This window comes from Muntiacus reevesi, chromosome 13 (genome assembly GCF_963930625.1).
Source record: "Muntiacus reevesi chromosome 13, mMunRee1.1, whole genome shotgun sequence".
Lineage (NCBI taxonomy): Eukaryota > Metazoa > Chordata > Mammalia > Artiodactyla > Cervidae > Muntiacus > Muntiacus reevesi.
Window position 1 is genome coordinate 12,473,248 of NC_089261.1, and position 21,263 is coordinate 12,494,510.

At 52.1% G+C, this 21,263-nt stretch overlaps 1 protein-coding gene across 2 annotated transcripts; it reads left to right on the top strand.

The window, feature by feature from the left end:
- The first annotated feature begins 213 nt into the window (after positions 1-213).
- PLBD2 (phospholipase B domain containing 2) lies at positions 214-20,876 on the top strand. 2 transcript variants are annotated; one of them, XM_065904241.1, is made up of 13 exons: positions 214-552; positions 8,027-8,120; positions 10,282-10,440; positions 12,265-12,365; positions 12,575-12,789; positions 14,700-14,797; positions 17,118-17,278; positions 17,869-17,964; positions 18,216-18,287; positions 19,106-19,258; positions 19,753-19,915; positions 20,023-20,175; positions 20,489-20,876. In XM_065904241.1, the coding sequence occupies exons 1-13, from the start codon at positions 263-265 to the stop codon at positions 20,513-20,515; spliced, it is 1,782 nt and encodes a 593-aa protein (XP_065760313.1). In that variant the 5' UTR covers positions 214-262; the 3' UTR covers positions 20,516-20,876. The 2 variants fall into 2 exon arrangements, with proteins under 2 accessions (XP_065760313.1, XP_065760315.1); XM_065904243.1 differs by having other exon boundaries at positions 20,023-20,876.
- The last annotated feature ends 387 nt before the right edge of the window (positions 20,877-21,263 follow it).

A 21,263-nucleotide genomic window follows, 5' to 3' on the forward strand; every position in this document is an offset into this window, starting at 1 on the left:
GAAAAAATTAAAAAAAAAAAAAAAAAGGTTGGGAGGAAGAGTGCTACGGGCAAGGTTTGAGTAGGCAAATGAGGTACCTGGTCCCTTTAAGGTGGCCCCGCCCTTCACGTCCCGCCCCCTCAGAGCACCGCCCACCCGGGAAGGCTTGGTTCAAGCCCCGCCCCTCTGCTGTATCCGGCTCTCCCCAGCCCGCCCAGGCCCCGCCCTCCGCAGAGGAGTGCTGTCACGTGAGCCGGGTTGCGGCGCGCCGCTCCGCGCCGTCATGGTGGCCCCGATGTATGGCTCCCCGGGCGGCCGCCTGGCCCGGGCAGTGACGGGGGCGCTGGCGCTGGCCCTGGTGCTGGCCCTGCTGGTCGGGCTGTTCCTGAGCGGCCTGACCGGCGCGATCCCGACCCCGAGGGGCCAACGGGGACGGGGGATGCCGGTTCCGCCCGCCTCGCGCTGCCGCTCGCTGCTCCTGGACCCCGAGACGGGCCAGCTGCGCCTGGTGGATGGCCGCCACCCTGACGCCGTAGCCTGGGCCAACCTTACCAACGCCATCCGCGAGACCGGGTAAGGGTTGGCCGGATCTCGCGTGGGCCGGCCGGGGGAGGGAGTTGCGTGGGCGCCGAGCCTCGCCTGCCCCTAGGACGGGCCTCTTGCCGATGACAGAGTCCCATCCTCGTCTCCCTGAGGGTCAGTTTCCCTCCTCTGAGGCCGCAGCGCCGTTGTTGGGTGGGGCCAATGCGGCCTCCCTCAGCTCACAGGGCCAGCCCCTTGCCTTCAGCCAGGGATGAGAGGACCTCTGTTTCCCTGGCGACACAGTAATCCGCACACAGGCCAGCACTTTCCTCCTCCACACCCGCCCCTCTCTACCCTCCCCCGTCCCTCACGTCTCACTCCCAGGAACCGGAGGGATTGTACTACCTCTCCAGGAGAAATTCTCACTTCCTTGGTTGTAGCTTACCCTGTGGGTGCTAGCCCCACCTGCCTCCTTTCTGGAACCAGAGCAGCAGGACTGAGCTTGGATTCTAGGCCAGTCTGAAAACAGAGAGTCCCTAAATTCACAAAGACCCAGATGGTATCCTTGCTTGGCTTCTGCTCCCCACTCCCCTCCTCTCTCCTGGTCCAGGGGAAAGTCGCTTGTCCAGATGCTTAGTATGGAGTCAAGGACTCCGTCTTTGGCAGTCACTGTCCTTGTCACAGGGGTCTGGGCTGTCATTCTGATGTATAGCTCTTACCTGACTCCTCTGCCTGTCTGGGCTCTCATTTCCCCATCTGTGGCTTGGAATTTGAGGATATGCTCTGCCTGGGAAGTTGGGCGGTGCCTTTCTCAGGCCTTGTACCAAGGCTTGTGCCCATTCATTCATTCATTCACTCACCTGGTGTGCTTGACCATGGGGACACAAAGTTGAGGGGGTCCCCACTCAGTGGCGGAAACAGTCTGAGGAGGGAAAATCTTGAAAGTGGGGAACATCTGCCTCAAAGGCTTGTCAGCATGGCCCAGGCCCAGGACCCAGGCTGTGTTGGGGGTCTTAGGGAACCCTGTGTGTCCCCTGGACCCTACCCACACTAGCCCATCCTGGACTCATCCAGTTTGCTGGAATGCATTCATTCCTGCAGGTGTTGGGGAGACGCAGGACACCGAGGACACCCCACTTCTGGGGCTTTGTGGCACCTGGGAGGGTGTTAGATAGACAGATCATGGGAAGAGGATTTACCGCAGACACAGGAGCTGAGTGGGGCTAATCTGGGAAGGCTCCCAGGGAGAGGAAGCCACAGGGTAGACTGGCATCTACAAAGGAAACCAGAACTCTGTGGGATATGACTCTAGAATCTGGTGACCCAGTCTCTGCTGACTCATATATTTTTGGCCCTGCTTAGCAGAGCTAAGAGAGCCTGACAGTCTCTGCCTGGATATCAGCTGGGAAGAGGCACAGAGATAAGGCTCAACATGGGAGAGAGGCTTTAGCCCCAGCAGTTCCCCCACTGGGCTGCGTTGCTGTCAATTATGGAAAACAGAAAAGTGGGGAGAGGATTCCCATGATTGTGCTGGGTGGAAAGTTCTTCCAGGCTCAGCTCTGGTGCTGTGTGACTTGGGCGAATCCCTTCACCTCTCTGAGCCTGTTTCCTCCCTTGAAGGTGGGGCTCGAAAGAAAATTCAGGGGGATCACAGAAAGTACCTCTGTTTATTTACTAAAGGAAGGAGTGAATGAAAGAGAAAAAGAAGGGGTGTCTTCTGCCCCCCGTTTTACAATTGGGGAAAATGAGAGATGACCCCTGTTGTCTTCTGCACTCCTTGCTCTCACTTCACTGTTTCAGCATCTTCTCTGTCCACTCTGCCCCTTTCCTTCTGGGTCTGACAGCACTTGGGACTCTGATGGAAGGAAAACTGCACGGGCAGCCCCCGCTTTGTAAGCTGGGAGACTGCAGCCCTCAGATACCCTCTTTCTTTTTTTTTGGCTATGCCCTGCAGTTTGTAGGATCTCCGGGCTATGGAAGTGAAAGCACCGGATTCTAACCGCTAGACCGCCAGGGAATTCCCCCAAAGACACTTTCGTGGGAACTCAGAAGTGAGATGTAAGAAAGACAGCTGGGGCATCCTCTTTACTAAGCACCTGAACCTCTCATCTGGGGTCAACTGACTTGTCTCAGTTTTTGGAGAGTGGAAATCAGGATTTGACTCTTCTGTTCGCCTAGAATTGACGTCTTTCCCTCCTTACTGGCCCTGAGTTTTCACCAGATCCTGGAATTTTCAGGATAACTTGCATGGTCCTTTCACCCATAATCTCTCTTCTTTCAGTTGTGCTGTATCTGACTGGCTCCCTTGAAGCCTAAAACATTTAGGACTTGACACTTGGGGGATCAGAGATGCCCCCAGAGGCAGCGCCTGCCCCAGCCTGACTCTGGCCTTGGTCCTGGGGAGGCTGACCCCTCCAACCTTACCTTTTCCTCCTTTTCTGACCTGATCCCCCCCAACCAGCTGTTTGATCTAAATTGCCTTCAAGTTGAGAGAGGAAGTAAATACCAATAAGAGGGAATTAACCTAATACGAAGCTGGGAAACAACCCAAATCTATCACCCAACAAGCAGAAACACAGCACAGTAAAATGGCTAATTATCACCCAACTCTTTTTAAAAACATTTTTATTGAAGTATAGTTGATTTACAATGTTATCTTAATTTCAAGTATATAGCAAATTGAATCCACTATACATATTCATAAATCCATTTTTCTTTTTCTTAAGATTCTTTTCCCATATAGGCCTTTAAAGAGTATTGAATGAGTTCCTTGTGCTCTACAGCAGGTTCTTATTAGTTATCCAACTGTTTCTTTGAAAAGTCACAAAAGATCAACTTATACCATCATGAATGGAAAAGGAGTGATAGCCACAGATAAGGTATTACATCCCACATAGTAGAGGATGTCCAAGGCACACTATACACTGAAACGGCAGTGATGGGGAAGGGAGATTTGTAACCTGCTCATGTCACGGGCTTGCCTGGTAGTTCAATGGTAAAGAATCCACCTGCCAATGCAGGAGACATGGGTTCGATCCCTGGGTTGGGAAGATCCCCTGGAAAAGGAAATGATAACCCACTCCAGTATTCTTGCCTGGGAAATCCTATGGACAGAAGAGCCTGGTGGGGTACAGTCCATGGGGTTGCAAAAGAGTCAGACACCACTGGGCAACTGAGCATGCACACATGCTCATTTCACAAGAATGGTTTGACTTTTCCCAAACGTGGCCTCTTCATTAAACCCTGGCATCATCTCAGAGGTATTAGTTGCTCCTGACATAAAATCACAGTGTGGGCCATAGCCTATCCAGAAAAAAAAAAAGAAGATTGAGGAAATAGATTCAGTGCAGCTGACTTTCTATTTTTGTCAAGCAAGTGCATTAGAAACAAACCAGAACAATATTTATCGATCTCTTCCCTTTTCATCTTCTAAAGCGGTCAGCTGTTTTAGAACCAAACAAGCCGGAAGACCATGATCTCTGAATCAGGAATAGTCTAATGGGAACATTTTTCTTTAGAAACACTCTTTTCTCAGTAGTTTGTTTTTTGTTGTTATTGTTGTTGTGTTTTTGTTTTTTTGTCCAGGGACTGGGATAGTGTCTCAAAGTTGTCAGCCAGCATGGCAGTGAGGTATTCCAGAAGTAATTTGCTGATGTCCAAACCTTCCAGTTTTACAGATGGGAAAACTGAGGCTGAAAAAGTATGAAGGTTTGGTTTGCAGCAAGGTTTCAGGTTTAACATCAGAGAGATCTAGGTTCAGATCTTTGCCCGGACACTTACTACAGGTGATCATCAGCAGCTGCCTCACTTTCGTGGTGAGAATGGTGCCAGCCTTGCAAGTTCTGCAAAAGAATCATTTGATAAGGGCTTAGGGCCTGAAGCAACAGGGGATCCTCAGAGATCAGCCTCAGGGGCTTCAGCACTGGAATCCCCTCTCTCTTTCTAAGGTGTTCTGGAAAGATAGGCCGCAACCCACCTGACCAGGTTTTTTGAGGACTCTGGTGAAGTAAATAAACCCCATCCAAGTGGAATCACCCCAGTTGGCCTTTGGAATAAGGCGGCCCAGGGAGGAATGCAGGAGGCACTATCTTGAACAAGGGGAGTGACTCATTCCTTATTTACAGTACCATGGCCTGGCTGGCAGTGGATTATTACTGTCCACTCATTCTTTTCCTTTTCATCCAGCTTGAAAGAGTCACGCTGCATTCTTTTATATTTTTGTGCTTAATTATTAGTTAATAGTTAATAGTACTGAATAGTTAAGAGTACTTAACTATTCGGGGCTTCCCAGGTGGCGCTAGTGGTAAGGATTCCACCTGCCAATGCAGGAGACTCAAGAGATGTGAGTTTGATCCATGGGCTGGGAAGATCCCCTGGAGAAGGAAATGGCAACCACTCCGGTATTGCCTGTAAAATCCTATGGAGAGAGGGGCCTGGTGGGCTAGAGTCCGTGGGTTTCAAAGAGTTGGACATGACTGAGCACACACTTAACTCTTCATGGTAAAAACAACTCTAGCCGTTTAGAAAGGTGAGATGGGATGTGGAAGCTAAACCATGCCCTCATTCTTTCTTTTTATATATAAAACCACTGTGAGTTCTTTCTTCCAGAATTTTCTATGCCTAACAGGCCTAAACATACATACATACATGTGTATGTGTACTGGTGTGTGTCTCTGCTTGTGTAATGCTTTTGAACATGAGGTTATCCCGAATCTACCATTTGTCCTTCTCTAATCCTGGGTTGTTTTTTTTTTTTTTTTTGGGAAAAAAAAAATCTAGTGTCTGACACCTCATTACACGTGGCAGCCTGCCACATGGTTCTCTACGCCCACTGCGTCTGTGGGTAGGTTGTTGTGTTAGGCCCCAACACCAGATGTTTCGACAGGGTCCAGGTTTCTCCAGCTCTACTCAGAAATGCCAGGGATTTCCCTGGCGGTCCAGTGGTTAAGACTCTGAGCTTCTACTGCAGAGGGCACAGGTTCTATCCCTGATTGGGGAACTAAGATCCTGCAAGCCAGGCAGTACAGCCAGAAAATAAAAGGCTGCTGTGAAGAAGGACCCTCCTATGTCTCCATAAGGGCTGTGAGATTCCAGGTCTCAGGGTGAGTTCTCAGCCACTGCCTGAGTCCATGGACTCAGCACCATGGCCTGCTCCTCGCCGGAGAGCTTTTATTTATTTATTTATTTTAATTAAAGAAAAATTTATTTTATTTTATTTTTTTTTCATTTATTTTTATTAGTTGGAGGCTAATTACTTTACAGTATTGTGGTGGGTTTTGTCATACATTGACATGAATCAGCCATGGATTTACATGTATTCCCCATCCCGATCCCCCCTCCCACCTCCCTCTCCACCCGACTCCTCTGGGTCCTCCCAGTGCACCAGGCCCGAGCACTCGTCTCATGCATCCCACCTGGGCTGGTGATCTGTTTCACTATAGATAATATACATGCTTCAATGCTGTTCTCTTGAAACATCCCACCCTCGCCTTTTCCCACAGAGTCCAAAATTCTGTTCTGTACATCTGTGTCTTGCCAGAGAACTTTTAAGGAGGGGCTGTCTGGAGGAAGGTCAATGACCTTTCAGTTATCACCAAGACTTAGTATCTGAACAGCTTTTTTGGTTTTAGGTAATTTGTATACATTCTTTCTTGATTCCCTGTGCTTTTTTTTTTTTGGTCATAAGTGAATCTACATACCGGGCCCTATTTGAAATTTCTTCCCACCACCAAATCTACTGGATCACTCCAAACCTCCCGCCTCAGATTCGTCATAAGACACGTATTTAGTGGCTGTAAAACGTGAGTTCTCTTCTGGCATCTGCCATGGCAACCCTCTGGAGTGGGAATCACTTTGCCCATTTTACAGATGAGAAAACTGAGGCCCAGAGAGGGTAAGCAGTTTGCCCAAAGTTACACAGTCAGTAAGAGACAGACCTGGGGATTCAAACTCAGCCTGAGGGAACCACAAGCCCAGGCTCTCTCTGTCTTCTGCTCTCCTTGAAATTTAAGACCTTTATTCTAGGCTCTTGTGTTTTCCTGTCCTTATCTGTGATTATATGTGAGTCATTAGCTGGAAGTCCATGGCTCTCATATTCCTTTGGTGAGAACTAACACCTTTACCTTTAAGGACAAAACAGTTGCCCACAAAACTCAGTTAAGTTAGAGGCTCAGAGCGCATGCTCTGCAGTGCTAGTCTCAGCTCCTTCAGTTACTTGCTGTGTGACTTCGGGCAAGTGGCTTCACCTCTCTGAGCCTCGGGTCCCACATCTGTACATGTCAGAAGAATTTAGAGGGAGAAGTAAACGTGATGTGCTTAGCACTGGGACTTGTTATCCACTGTGTCGGGGCCCCATAACAAGTCCCCACAGCTCCGTTTTATCTTGTGGCTCAATTTCTTTGCTTTGGAACTTTCAGAGCTTGGCCTTCTTTCGTTTACTTTCCCTCTCCTCCCTCTGACCCCTTTCTTCCTGCAAGCTCCTACTTAAACTTCAAAACCCAGAGGAACTATCACCTCTTCTGAGAAGCCTTCCTAGATTTTACTCAGTAGCAGCAGGAGTGTACCTCCTTAGGGTGCCCATGGCACTTTATTCCTTTTCTTGTCACGGCAGTTGCATTCTTTCTTGTGCCCTTGGTGTCTGGCGCCCATAGGTGTTCCAGGAAACTTGATTGGTGAAACTTCAGGGTGTGAACGTTCGATAGTCATCACCTCTGCTGCGTCTTCTCTCGGGCAGAGCTGTCCTTGCCCTGGAGCTCCTTGGCGGCTTTTCTGCCGGCTCTCCACGGGACCGCCCTGGCTCCGCCTGGCTCTCCTGGCACGTAACCTCCTCAAGCTTTCATCGGTGTCTGCTGTCGCCCTCATTTTCTTAAAAGAAATTACCTTCACAAATGTTTTCCTTAGTTACAGAAGTCACCTGGGTGAATATTTCTGTGTCCTTGGAGCAAGGATGAAATCCAGAACCGTAAAGGAAAGATAGGACAAAGCTGAAAAGCACTCTATGGCAAAAACAGAAGCAAAGATCTATTAAAATACAGGCATTTTCCGTATCAGTGACAAGCCAATGGGCTCATATGTATGGAGAGAATTTAACCAAATGAGACGTCCACATGCTGCAACTAGAGAAGCCCACTGCAGCAACGAGACCCAGTGATGCCAAGAATAAATAATTAAATGAATTTAAGAAAGAAAAAGATATGGAGATGACTAGAAGAGTGCCTGGCACAGAGGAAGCCCTCCCTAGGTAGTAGCTGGTGTTATCCTGGGGGCGGGGCGGGGAGTAAAGATTAGTACAGCTCTGTTTATGAACATCTGTTAAAAATAAAAATCCATGTATCCTTTGACCCAGCAGTTCCGCTTTCAGGGACTCAGCCTGAGACATGTACGGAGGCAGATCGACAGACATCGACGTGAATGGCAGTTCGTCACTGAGTTGTTTTCTGTAGTTGCAGACGGCTGCAAGCCGAGCCGAGCGCCCGTTCCACGAGCGCCCCCTCACTGACCAGGTGTCACCCTCTCCTTTCTGCAGGTGGGCCTTTCTGGAGCTGCACACGAACGGCCGCTTCAATGACAGCCTGCAGGCCTACGCCGCAGGCGTGGTGGAGGCCGCCGTGTCCGAGGAGGTAAGGGCCTGGTCGGTCGGGGACCCGGGACTCCCCCCACCCGGCAGGTGTGTTCCCTAGGGAGCTTCGGAGGGGTCCGAGATGTGTGTAGGGGGGTCTCCCCCATCCCCGGCCTTCCATTCAGTTGGGAAGAAAAAGCTCACCTGTTTTTGTTAAACATTTACCCTGGGTACTCTTTGATGCATGTGAAAAACACTTAACGTGTTTCCAAGTTACGAAGCTTAATAATAAAGTAAACGCCCAAACTAAACCCTGGAGTGGTACTAATACTAATTGAAACCCCTTTCTCAACACCATTCCCCTGCCTCCCCTAGCCCAGAGACACCCACCAAACTGCACGGGGTGGCTGCCATTCCCATTCCCTTTCACTCATTCATTCATTTTTATTGAGATAGAATTTTCATGCCATAAAATTCACCATTTTAAAATGTGTACACCCCAGTGGTTTTTACTATATTCATAAGGTTACACGACCACCACCACTATCTAATTCCAGAACATTCTCATCACCCCAGGAAGAAACCCCATACCCGTTAGCAGTCACCTCCCTTTCTGCCCCTCCGCCCAGCCCCTGGCAACCGCTAATCTACCTTCTGTCTCTACGGATTGGCTTATTCTGGACAATTCCTATGAAAGGAATCATACAACATGTGGCCTTGTGTGACTGACTTCTTTCACTTGTTTTCAGGGTTCCTCCACATTTTAGCATGTGTTAGAACTTTATTCCTTTTTATGGCCAAATAATACCGCATCTTAGGGACAGACAGTTTTATTTACCCACTCATCAGTGAGTGGACTGAGTTATTTCCACTCCCTTCCCTTGGGTTAAAGTGGTTTTACTACATGTGATGAAAGCTTAAACAAACTTTTGTGTTGCTTTAACTGCTTTGGGGCTGTTTAAAAGTGGTAGTCACCCCTTTCAGAAGGCATCGGGAATGGATGAGGCTGTGGTGTGCCGGCCACGCTCCCACAGGGTGGGTGGGGCTGTGACGCCCCCACTGGACAATAACTCGGCGTTAGCTTGTAGAATTAAACGCACACGTGTCTTAGGACCCAGTCGCCCCGCTCCTCAGGCATGTACCCTAGAGGTGACCTGAGGATGCGCGTGAGGGGTTCAGAGCATCCCCCGAGGCGGGAACACTCAAATTCCACCAGCAGGTACCCCCCGGGCAACTGATTTGTGGTACCCAACACAGTGCAAGATGATAGAGCCATGAAAATGAACGCGCAGTGTGGAGGGTCTGAGATGCGTAGCAGTGAGGGGGACAGAGCCCGTCACAGGAGACGGGGTACGACCCGACAGCCTTCTGTAAACTCCCTCTCCTCTTTCTGACCCCCAGTTGCAGTTGAGATCCCCTCCTGGGACCTCAGTGTCTGGGGAGAGGTCAGACACTGGGTCAGGCCGTCGTGGTTTGGGGTGCCCAGTGGTAAATGAGGCACGATTCCATCTCTCGTGGTCCTCCTAGCCTGAGCCAGGAACACGGAGGCAAGGCCCGAAGTGGTTCTCACATGAGAAACTCCAGATACATGTGCCAGGCGCTTTGCCCACGTTATCTCCCTGAGCTTGCACACCAGCCCCCAAGGGAGGCTCTGGATCAGCTGGGGTGACGGAGGTGGCTGGGGTCATGTGATCTTTGACCCTCCAGCCTGGCCCAGGCTAGTTCATGTGACATCGGGGGGCAGGGAGGTGGGAACAGCTTGTTGATGGCTGGTGGAACTGGCACACGATTCTCTTGCCAAGTTTACTGTTGTGTCCGCAGTGCTTGAGGCAGGACATAATAGATGCTCAGCAAAATTGGTCATTGACTGATTGATTATATGTAGATTGCGGTGAGGGCGGGGGTCCCCAGTGGCAAAAGAGGCTTCCTGTGGGACAGACGGTGAATGCTGAAGGCTTTCAGAGGAGGGAGGTGGCCAGGGGCATTGGGCCATGACCGGAGGGAGTAAGAGCTGGCTGGGTGAGAAGGGCCCTTGGGGACAGAAGCCGGCATGGGCGAAGGTTCAGGGGTGTCCCCACCAGGGCTCCTGGACTCTGGAGACCTGATGGGAGTAGGGGCTCTGAGCCCCGAGCGGGGGGCCAGGGGGGTCCTCAGGGAAGAGAGCAGCCCTGCTGCCCCACCCCTGCCCTCGCCCACCTCACGCCCCCCACCTCCCGCCCCAGCTCATCTATATGTACTGGATGAACACGGTGGTGAATTACTGCGGCCCCTTCGAGTACGAAGTCGGTTACTGCGAGAGGCTCAAGAACTTCCTGGAGGCCAACCTGGAGTGGATGCAGAAAGAGATGGAGCTGAACAATGGCTCTGCTTACTGGCACCAGGTGGGCGCAGCCCCCGTGCTCAGAGGGCTGGGGCGGCAGGTCGGGTCAGCTTCAGGGACCTGCTGCCGCTGCGGCTGCCCCTGTTCCACTGGCCAGCCTATGTGTCACCCACTCCTGTCAGCCAGCCCTTTCTTCCTCCCTCCCTTACCCATCCATCCACCCACCCATCTGCCTACCCGTCCATTCTCACATCTGTCCAGTCTTCCTTCCCCCCATGTCCACCCTTCCCTTTCTCCCTCCTATACATCCATGTATCCATCCACCCACCCATCCATCTCTCTTTCCACCCACCCATTCTTTCATCCGTCTATCCAGCCACCCACCCACCCACCCATCCATCCATCTGTCCATCCATTTACCCATCCATGCATCTGGTTTGTCAGCTCATTTGTCCGCCCCCCACAAGCCTGTCCATTTTTCACTCTTTTCTTATTCATCCATCTCTCACCTACCTGCCCATCTTAGCCTGGATGACAAGATCTTCTGTCCACGCACCTTGTTGCTATATCCTGTTTGGTTACCTGTTACAGTTCATCATCTACCTGTCTGTCCATCTGCCCTCCCTTCTACCTGTCTAGCCATCATGCTGACTGACCACCTTCCCTGCTTCATTCCTCATCTTTCTGATCAGAGTGTTGGCACTTGTCTGTCTGTCCATCAGTTGGTCCATCCCCTTGCACTGTCTTGGCTCTTCGTAAAGCTTACCAGGGGCTGACTTGTTCCGGGGTGATGCCACATCTCGTAATGTGGCCTCAGCAGCCCCTGGTACCCTCTCCCTCTCCAGCCTAATCGCCTGCTGACCTTGATCTGTGCTCCGGCCTCTGGTCTCCTCCCAGTTCCTTGAACAAGATGTGTTACCTTTTGCCTCAGGACTTTAGAAAGTGCTGTTCCTTCTGCCCAGGACACTCTTCTTCCCCCTCCTCTGTCCTGCTCACGCCCACCATCCTCACGGCCACGTGCCCTCTCTGCACTTCCTGGTAGCACTCTTACAAGGCATTCAGTGCCTGTCTTCAACCGGACTCAGGTCCCATGAGGACAAGGCAAGGACCATATCTGCTTTGTCCGCTGGGATAGCCCTAGTACCTAGCACAGGGGCTGGCACATTGTCGGCGCTTTATAAGTGAAGGTTTGTTGCATTTTGACAGATGAGGGAATGAATCCATCCTGTCCTATCCATCTACTTCAACGCCTGCCTGAACATCTGTCCTTCTCTCCACTCTCCTGTCCATCTAGATGATTGCCTTTCTCTCCGTCCTCTTGTTTACCTCCGCAGCCACCATCCATCTATCAGTCCTGCCCGTCCATCCATCCCTCCATCTATCCTTTTGTCCATCTGTCTTACAGATGCTTGCTAAGTGCCTGGTGTATGTCCAGCCCAGGCCAAGGCCCCATGGGGGACACAGTGATATACTCCGTGGTTACAGAACAATGACAGTTGACAGTGGGGAGAAGTCAGCCACATGAGACCAGTGCCCTGAGCCAGCAGCATAGCCAGTAACCAAACTCAGAACAGGGAGCCGTCCACAGTGGGCCAGGGCAGGCTGGGAGGCTTCCTGGAGGAGGTGGCTTTGAGCTGGGCCCTTATGTGGGGGTGATTTGGGGTTGGCATGGAATGGAGACATGTAGTTAGGTGATGACAGGAGGGTGCTTAGCTTGGAGGGGTGGCTGTGGTTAAGGAGGGGGTCAGGGCTGGCTGGAACCTGGAGGGTGCATCTGAGCCTCTCTTGCCAGAGCCCCTCCCATTGCAGGAGAAGGTGTGAGCCTGGGGGAGAGGCCTCACCCTCCCCCTGCCCCCTGCCCTCTGCCCCTTTCCCCTCCCCCTAGGTGCGGCTGACCCTGCTGCAGCTGAAAGGCCTAGAGGACAGCTATGAAGGCAGTGTAACCTTTCCAACTGGGAAGTTCACCATCAAACCCTTAGGGTTCCTGTAAGTGCCACCCCTAGAGTGCATAGGGCAGGGGAGAGGGCCACGCACCTTACAGTCAGACAGGCCTGGGTTCCAGTGCCAGCCCTGCCACTTCCTGGCTATGTGGCCTCGGACCGGTTGCCAGACCTCCCAGTGCCTCAGCTTCCTCCTCTGTGAAATGGGTACATAATGCAGGTGTGGTAACCCTCCAGCACCCTGGCCCTCCACAGCCTGTTGCAGATCTCTGGGGACCTCGAAGACTTAGAGGTGGCCCTGAATAAGACCAAGACCAACCATGCTATGGGCTCTGGCTCCTGTTCTGCCCTCATCAAACTGCTGCCTGGCCAGAGTGACCTCCTTGTCGCCCACAACACCTGGCACTCTTACCAGTACATGCTGCGCATCATGAAGAAGTACTGGTTCCAGTTCAGAGAAGGGCCCCAAGGTGGGTAGATGTGGGTGGATCTGTGTGTGTGGGCATGTCTGTGGGTACACAGCTTGCACAGTGCTAGGAGGTGTGGGTCTTGGCCCTATATACATACACTGGGGTCGCTGTAAGGCCACGCTAAAAGTTCATGTTATTGTTAACTAGTTTATTTCCTTTTAATTTTTATTTTACAAGGTGTATCAGCAAGCTACTGCTGCATAACAGATCAACCCAAATTTAAAGCAAAGGTTTAAGATAGCCATTTGTTTTTACTCACAGTGTCTGTGGGTGTCTGTGGGTCACTGGGTGGTTTTGTTATTCTGAACCAAGCCTGCTGTTGTTGGCCAGGCTCACCAGTGCTTCTGTATTCAGCTGGGGTGAGCTGGCTGACCGAGGGTGGCCTCATCTGCATTTCTGGGGGTTGCTGTCAGCTGGGATGACATGACAGTTGGGCTACATGGGCGTTCATCCTTCCACAGGCTTGCTCAGGCTTGTTCCTGTGACATCTGGGCAGGGAAGTGTGGAAGGCCTCTTGAGGGCCCACTGAAACTGGCACAACATTCTGGTGCTCAAAGCAAGTCAAGTGACCAATTCAGATTCAAGAAGTGGGAAAATAGGGACTTCCGTGACAGTCCAGTGGTTAAGACTTCACCTTCCAATGCAGGGGATGTGGGTTCAATCCCTGGTCGGGAAGCTGAGATCCCACATGCCTGGAGGCCACAAAACCAGAACATAAACGGCAGAAGCAATATTGTAACAAATTCAATATAGACTTTAAAAATGATCCACATCAAAAAACAATCTTAAAGCCTACATAAGTCGTACATGTATGTTACGGAAAATTGGAAAACACAACAAAAGGATACACACACAGTAAAAGTCATAGGAACACTCCGCAACCCACAGGAGATCATTTAGTTACTTTTTTCCCCTGAACTTTTAAATAAAATGAACCTCATCATTCCATTTGTTTAAACACTTTTCTATACTAGTAATGTGTCAGTATGTTCTCACTGCCACATATTCTAGCACTAGAGATGGAGAAATACATCTCCCTTGATGCCCTCCTCCAAAATTCCAGACCTCTCCTAAGAGGACAGCACTGATGCCATTTTGGTTTGGATCCACCCAGATTTGGGGGGATGCATTTATACGTGTGCATCTATGGACCTCCTAAAAATTAATAGACTTGAGACTGTCCTGGTGGTCCAATGGCTAAGACTCTGCACTCCCAGTGCAGGGGCCTGGGTTCGATCCCTGGTGGGGGAACTAGATCTCACATACCACTATGGGGAGACGTTGATCAGAGAGGACCAGCTCCCAGTTAGAAGACAAGTAAGATTTTTAAAGTCTACTTACCCTGAAGCACACCATGGTAACTGTGGTTAACAGCACAGTACTGTATACTTGAAGCCTGCCAAAACAGCAGAACTTAAGTGTTTTCACCACACACACAACAAAGGTAACTGTGTGAAATGATGGATGTGTAATTTAGTTGATGGTGGTTATCCTTTCACGGTGTCTACAGCTGTCCCATCATCACAGAGTGCAACCTTAAGCACAATTTTTACTTGTCTGTTATACCTTGGTAAAGCAGGGGATAATCACCACCCCCCCAAAAAAAACCACAGAGTGTGTACTCTGAGACTTCTGGGTATTTGCTGTCTGAATAACCTTTTTTTTTGCAGTAGATTTTTGCAATAAAAAAGGAAAGCCAAAAGTATAATAATTAAAAAATTATATATCCATTTTGCCACTAGCTTTTATACAAATGGCCTGGTTTGCTAACTCTCAGAAAGAATGGAGTGGGGGGCTTCCTCTGACGCCTGCTGCCCCACCTGGTTGGGTGGAGGTGCGGGGGTCCTCATATGGACTTGTCTGACCAGCCCCCACCCCTCCCCAACTTGAGTTCACTCTTGCCCTTGCAGCGGAATCTACCCGGGCTCCTGGCAACAAGGTGATCTTCTCATCCTATCCTGGTACCATTTTCTCCTGTGATGACTTCTACATCCTTGGCAGCGGGCTGGTGAGTCATCTTCTGTGTTACCTTTCTCCTCCCCCCGGGCAGCTTCTCACCTGGCAGCTCAGGTGCAGCAGGTGGACACCCCCCCAGCCGCGTGGTGAGTCCATCCTCCACCAGGGGGCGCTCTCAAACATGTAGATCCGAGGCCCCAGACCCTGTGGTTGGCCTGGACCTCTGCATTGTCACCCAGCTCTTGGGAAATTATTGGTCTGGGCCCTTTAAAAACATCCTCTGCCCCAGTGACCTCGTTTTGTGTTTACGTATCTAGGACAAGCCATTTCTCTCTCCGCCATGACTCTGCTCTTCTTGTTCTGCTTTTCCTCTTGTTTTTCTCAAAGCCCCCTCTAAACCTGGCCGGGTTCTCTGAATAAATGTTGTTTATTACAGTGTGTTGTTTTTCTCGGCTTTCCTGGCTGGGTGCCAGGCTCTCAGAAGTCTGTCCCTGGCACCCCTGGTGGATTTCAGCAAGCCCTGTGGTCCCCAGGGCAACGCTGCAGAGGAGAAAAACCATCCCTTAAAAAGCAGCCTAGATGCCGAAGACACCAGTTCCTGGGGACGGGGATGGAAAGCCTTTTTTGTTTCTATTAGTCTATGAGAGGAGCAGGGCATTTAGTCCCCTTAGATGTGGGAACAAGCCTGAGGGGGCCAGGCAGTGGGTGAGGGGGCCCCCTTGCTGCGGTCTGGGGCTGGGAAAGCAGGAGTGAAGCCTGGGGAAGGACAGTGGATCCTTGCAGGATGAATCCCGGTTTGATTCTGTTATCTGAAAAGTGTCCGAACGGGAAATTTACCTTCCACTGGGGTTCTTAACAAAGGTTCCACGGGCTCCTTTGGCCGTCTGGGGAGCTGTGAACCCCTTCTCAGAATAATACTTTTAAATGCATAAACCAACATGTAGGGTTATAAAGGAGACAAATTACATCGACATATGCATTTATTGAAATAGTATGTGAGCTTTTAATGTAATACAGACGTACCTTGTTTTATTGAACTTTGCAGATACTGTGATTTTTACAAATTGAAGGTTTTTAACAACCCTGCAAGTCTGTCAACACCATTTTCCCACCAGCATTTGTTCATTTTGTATCTCTGTGTCACATTTTGGTAGTTCTCGCAATATTTTTCATTTTTTCATTATTATTATATCCACTATGGTGATCTGTGATCTTTAATGTGACTATTGTAATCATTTTTTTGTTTTGTATTGTTTTTTTCTTTTCTATTTTTAAATTAAGATATATACATTGTTTTTTAAGACAACACTATTGCACATTTACATTAGATTATAGGTTAGATAGTATAGATTAGATATTATTTGTTCATTTTGTATCTCTGTGTCACATTTTGGTAATTCTTGCAACATTTTTATTTTTTTCATTATTTTCATTGCAGTGATATATGATCACTGATCTTTAATGTGACTGTTGTAATCAGGTTTTTCTTTTCTATTTTTAAATTAAGATATACACAGTGTTTTTTAAGACATAATACTATTGCATATTTATAGTAGACTTATAGTAGATTGCACACTTACCATAGATTATATAGATTATAGTATAATGGAAAGGCTTCCCAGGTGGCTCAGTGGTGAAGAATCCACTTGCCAGTACAGGAGACACGAGTTCAATCCCTGGGTCGGGAAGATCCTCTGGAGCAGGGCATGGCAACGCACTCCAGTATCCTTACCTGGAGAATCCCGTGGACAGAGGAGCCGGACAGGCTACAGTCCATGGGGTCACAGAGAGTCGGACTTGACTGAGCAGCTGAGCACACACACGCACAGTATCGTGGAAACGACTTCTCTGGGAGCTGGGAAGTAAAAATTCACGTGACTTGCTTCCTTTCAATATTCGCTTCCTGCGGTGGTCTGAAACAGAGCCTGCCGTTTCCCTGGGGTCTGCCGGTAGCTGCTGCTTTATTAGCGTGTTAAATAAGAAACTGGTTGCAGGTGGGCTCCCTGCCACAATTTGGAAGTTACAGGGAGCATACACAATCTGAGTTGTGTGCAGTCCTGTTGTATGGTGGGAAAACATCCGTGACATCTGTTGGTGACCGTCTCAGGTACCGCTGATAACATTGGCAGGTCGCCCACATTATCAGTGGAAGGTGCTGCATTTCGGTTTGACGGTAGTGCAGATAAAGATGTACTGTTTCTCCACCCACGTCTGTAGACTGCCTGAGTACTGCTTCTGAGGCCAGTTTAAAAAAAATCACTAGTCAGCAGTTCGGAGCCACGATTGGTGTCACAGTGCTCCCCCTAGGTGGCAGCATGCCCCAGCAGTGAGTCAGGCGACCCTTCAGTGCAGCGGCCCGGGCTCTCCCGCAGGTGACCCTGGAGACCACCATCGGCAACAGGAACCCGGCCCTGTGGAAGTACGTGCAGCCCAAGGGCTGCGTGCTGGAGTGGATGCGCAATGTCGTGGCCAATCGCCTGGCCTTGGACGGGGACTCCTGGGCCGACATCTTCAAGAGGTTCAACAGTGGCACGTGAGTGGGCACCGTGGCCTCTCCACCCAACCTCCCCACCAATACTCAAGACCCTGGGGGGACCTCACGTGGCACCGGGGTCACACACGCCACCCTCTTAGTAGAGTCCTCTTGTTTCATACGTGGGGAAACGGGGGCACGGGGAAGGAAAGGGTTTACCCCTCTCTCACAGGCTCCTCCACCCGGGGAAAGCTCCCAGAGAAAGGCCAGGAAGAAACATCGAACTCGAGGGCTCTGGGGACAGTGGGGAGGGCCGTCCGAGGATGTGGATGTGGGTGGATGGGGACCCTGTGAGCCAGAGACACTGGAACCGGATTGGACAGGGTCTTAGGACGTTGGGCAGAAGAATCCACCTTTGTTCCATTAAGCACTAGGGAGCCACAGACTCCTCCGGAGCAGGTAAGCAGCGTGATGAAGGAAGAGTGTGAGGACGGCTGGGCAAGCCACAGTGTCCAGGGGATGGTTGAATGGCTGGACACTCCCAGAGCACCCTGGCCACGTGATTCCTGGCTGCGTGTGGCCCGGGGGACAGCGGGTGGCTGGGGCAGCGGCCCCCGGTCTGTTCAGCAATCCCTCCTGGGGCCTGGCAGGTACAACAACCAGTGGATGATCGTGGACTACAAGGCGTTTGTGCCCGGCGGGCCCAGCCCCGGGAGGAGGGTGCTCACCGTCCTGGAGCAGATCCCGTGAGTGCCGGAGAGGGGCAGAGCGCCCCAGCGCGGGGCACCGCCTCGGCGGTCCCGGAGGCCGCTGAAACTGTGTGGGAGGGGAGCCTCAGGAAGGCATGCCTGGAGGAGAAGGCAGCCACGGACTGGGGCTCGGGATTTGGGACGTAATCTCCCCGTGGGCAGTGGGAGCCTTCGGGGGTCCTTGCGCACAGCGGTGCCTGCAGGAGCCTTCTCTCTCACCACTTGCATCCCGTCTCTTCTGGCCGCAGGGGCATGGTGGTGGTGGCCGACAGGACGTCCGAGCTCTACCAGAAGACCTACTGGGCCAGCTACAACATCCCGTATGTCCTGCTTCCTGGGGTTTCCCACCCTTTGCCTAGTTTTCCGTGCAGGGGAGGGGTCGTTCCCCGGTGATTCTTTAGTTCCACCAAGCAACCCACCCTGGGACTTCGCTGGCGATCCAGTGGGTTCAGACTCCGTGCTTCTACTGTGGGGAGTGCAGGTTTGATCCCCTGGTTGCGGAACTAAGATCGGCGCAAGCCATGTGGTATAGCCAGCAGGGAGGAGGAAAAAAAAGAAACAAAAGTAAAATCATTAACAAAAAAAAGAAAGAAACCCACCCCATCCCCTTCTTAGCCACAAAAGCCCTGACAGTTTTTGGGTACAGTTGTGAGGTTGGCATCTGTAGGGGCCCCCTAGTCTGCACCCGCCGCAGGGTGGTGGGGAGCGGCCTGGCTCAGGTGCCGACCCCTGCCGTGGGCCCCCAGCTGGAGCTGCTTTAACCGGCTGCACAACCAGCACCCTTTACCCCTCACAGTGCTTTACCTGGATTATCTCCTTTGATCTGTATAACTACTGCACGTGGTAACCACAACTCCTGTACCCATTTCATGGATGATGAAACTGAGGCCTTGAGAAAGTACCTAAAGTTCCCGAGGTTCCATAACTGGTCAGTAGTGAGGTCAGAATTTGAACTCCACATCTCTTATTAGAGTCCAGAACTTTTACTTGGCCACCCCTCCAAGCTTCCCAGCAGCACTGACAAGACATGATTATTGTAATCCCGACCGTCGGGGTTGTTGGTGTTCATGTTCTTCCCCTCCGAGGCCATGGCCAGGCAGTCAGCGGGGGTCGTGAGTGACCATCCTTGCCCCGGCAGGTCCTTTGAGTCTGTGTTCAACGCCAGCGGGCTGCCGGCCCTGGTGACCCGCTACGGGGACTGGTTCTCCTACGACGGGAGTCCCCGGGCCCAGATCTTCCGACGGAACCACTCGCTGGTACATGACCTGGACTCCATGATGCGGCTTATGAGGTGCGCCCAGAATCGTGTGGTGGAGCTTTATAGCAACTCATTCTAGCCTCCCGACAAGCTGGGGGGCGGCAGAGGGTGATGCATCCGTGACAGCAGGACTGAGGCGTCAGCAGGACCTCGGACAGCCAAGAGCACAGAACATGCCCCCATGGTCCTTGGGGAGCACGTTCTCCCTCAGGGGTTGCAGAGATCCATCCCGTACTCACAGTGATATTGATGAGTAACGAGGATTGTCTGAACTCCAGGAAATGCTGTGAAGGGACAAAGCGGGGTCTCTAGCCTGGCCTGGAGTGGGGGCACAGAGGGACACCCCGAGGGAGGGATGGCAGAGCCAAGGGCTGAGTGATGGGTGTGGAGTGACCAGCAGAAGGGGGTGGGTGACGGAAGTCCAGGCTGGCACATTGAACGCAGGCGGCCGGGTTATGGGGCTGCTGCTTGGAGTCCAGTCTCCCCACCCCCAGCACGACTGGTGTTTCCTCTCCTTCCGCATCCAGGTACAACGACTTCTTACACGACCCCCTGTCACTGTGCAAAGCCTGCACCCCCAAGCCCAACGGGGAGAACGCCATCTCGGCCCGCTCCGACCTCAACCCAGCCAATGGCTCCTACCCCTTCCAGGCTCTGCACCAGCGCTCCCACGGGGGCATCGACGTGAAGGTACCGGGCTCGGGGTGCTGTGGGTGGGGGGCGGTCAGAGTTGGTGGGGAGCCGCAGGGCCTCCTGGGCCCGGACGACTTAGACACCTGCCCTCCCCTCACCCACAGGTGACCAGCGCTGCCCTGGCCAAGGCCCTGCGCCTCCTGGCCGTCAGCGGCCCCACGTGGGACCAGCTGCCCCCATTCCAGTGGAGCACCTCGCCCTTCAGCGGCATGCTGCACATGGGCCAGCCTGACCTCTGGAAGTTCTCGCCCATCGAGGTCTCTTGGGACTGAAGCTCCATCTCTGCTCTGCTGCCTTCTGCCCCGCTGACCCTGGCGGGGACCACCCAACTGGCTGCCACCCTGCCCTCCCGCCTGCCTCCTCTGCAGGGGAGGGGGCATTGTTGCCCTGCTGTGCCTGGATGGGGACCTGGGCCGGTGCCAGCTTCACTCTCGTCTGGGCGGCCTCTGGGGTGGGGAACGGAACCCCAGGGGGTGCGGGACTGACTGTTTCCTCTGCCTGGGTGATGCTATCCCTGTCTCCCTCTGCATCTCTCTCCTGCTCTTTTTCTCTACCACCCTCGGGTCCCAGGACCTGGTTCTGCAGGAGAGGCCCTAGTGCCTACATCCCAGCGCCGTTCCTGCCCGTGGCTCTGGAGCTTTGGCTCCAGGTCAGCATCACTCCTCCCATCCCCACCCCAGCCCATCCTCCCCTGGGGAAGCAGCTGCCCCTGTTTCTCCTCCTGGAGGACGGAAACTGGAAACACTATGAAAAACCAAAGTTTCTGGCTGCCTGTGGCTGGAGGGGCCCAAGCGTCCTGCCATCCCCAGGGCCAAGCAGGAGTGTCAGCCCCTCGGTCCGGCCACGTGGCCCCCGCCCCCAGCGCCGGCCTGCCCCTGGCCTCCGGGCAGGACCCTCAGGCCCCCTGCTCCAGGAACCACACTGCAGGCTGTGCTGCCATTAAACAAGAGAGGCCGAGGCCCCTGTGCTGTGCTTCTTGGGGCCACGGGGACAGCAGGGTCAGTGTCCTTTCTCTTCTCAGGTTTGAGTTCTGACCGTTCACCCATGCACCCTCCTGTCCGTCCTTCTGTCTGTCCATCTGTACAGGCATTCACCTGCCAACCCACCCCTCGTCCATCCGCACGGTCATCCATCTGTTCATCCACCCATCTCCCATTTATCCATCCATCCACATATCCATCTATAATCCAACTGTCAATCCATCTACCCATGCATCCATCCACCCATATCTGTCCATCCATCTATCCATGTGCTTATTGAACACCTACTTTGTTCTGGGTCCTGTTGTAGGGCTCTCTTAACCACCAAGTCCTACCCCCACCTCCCCGAGTCCTACCAAGGGTGG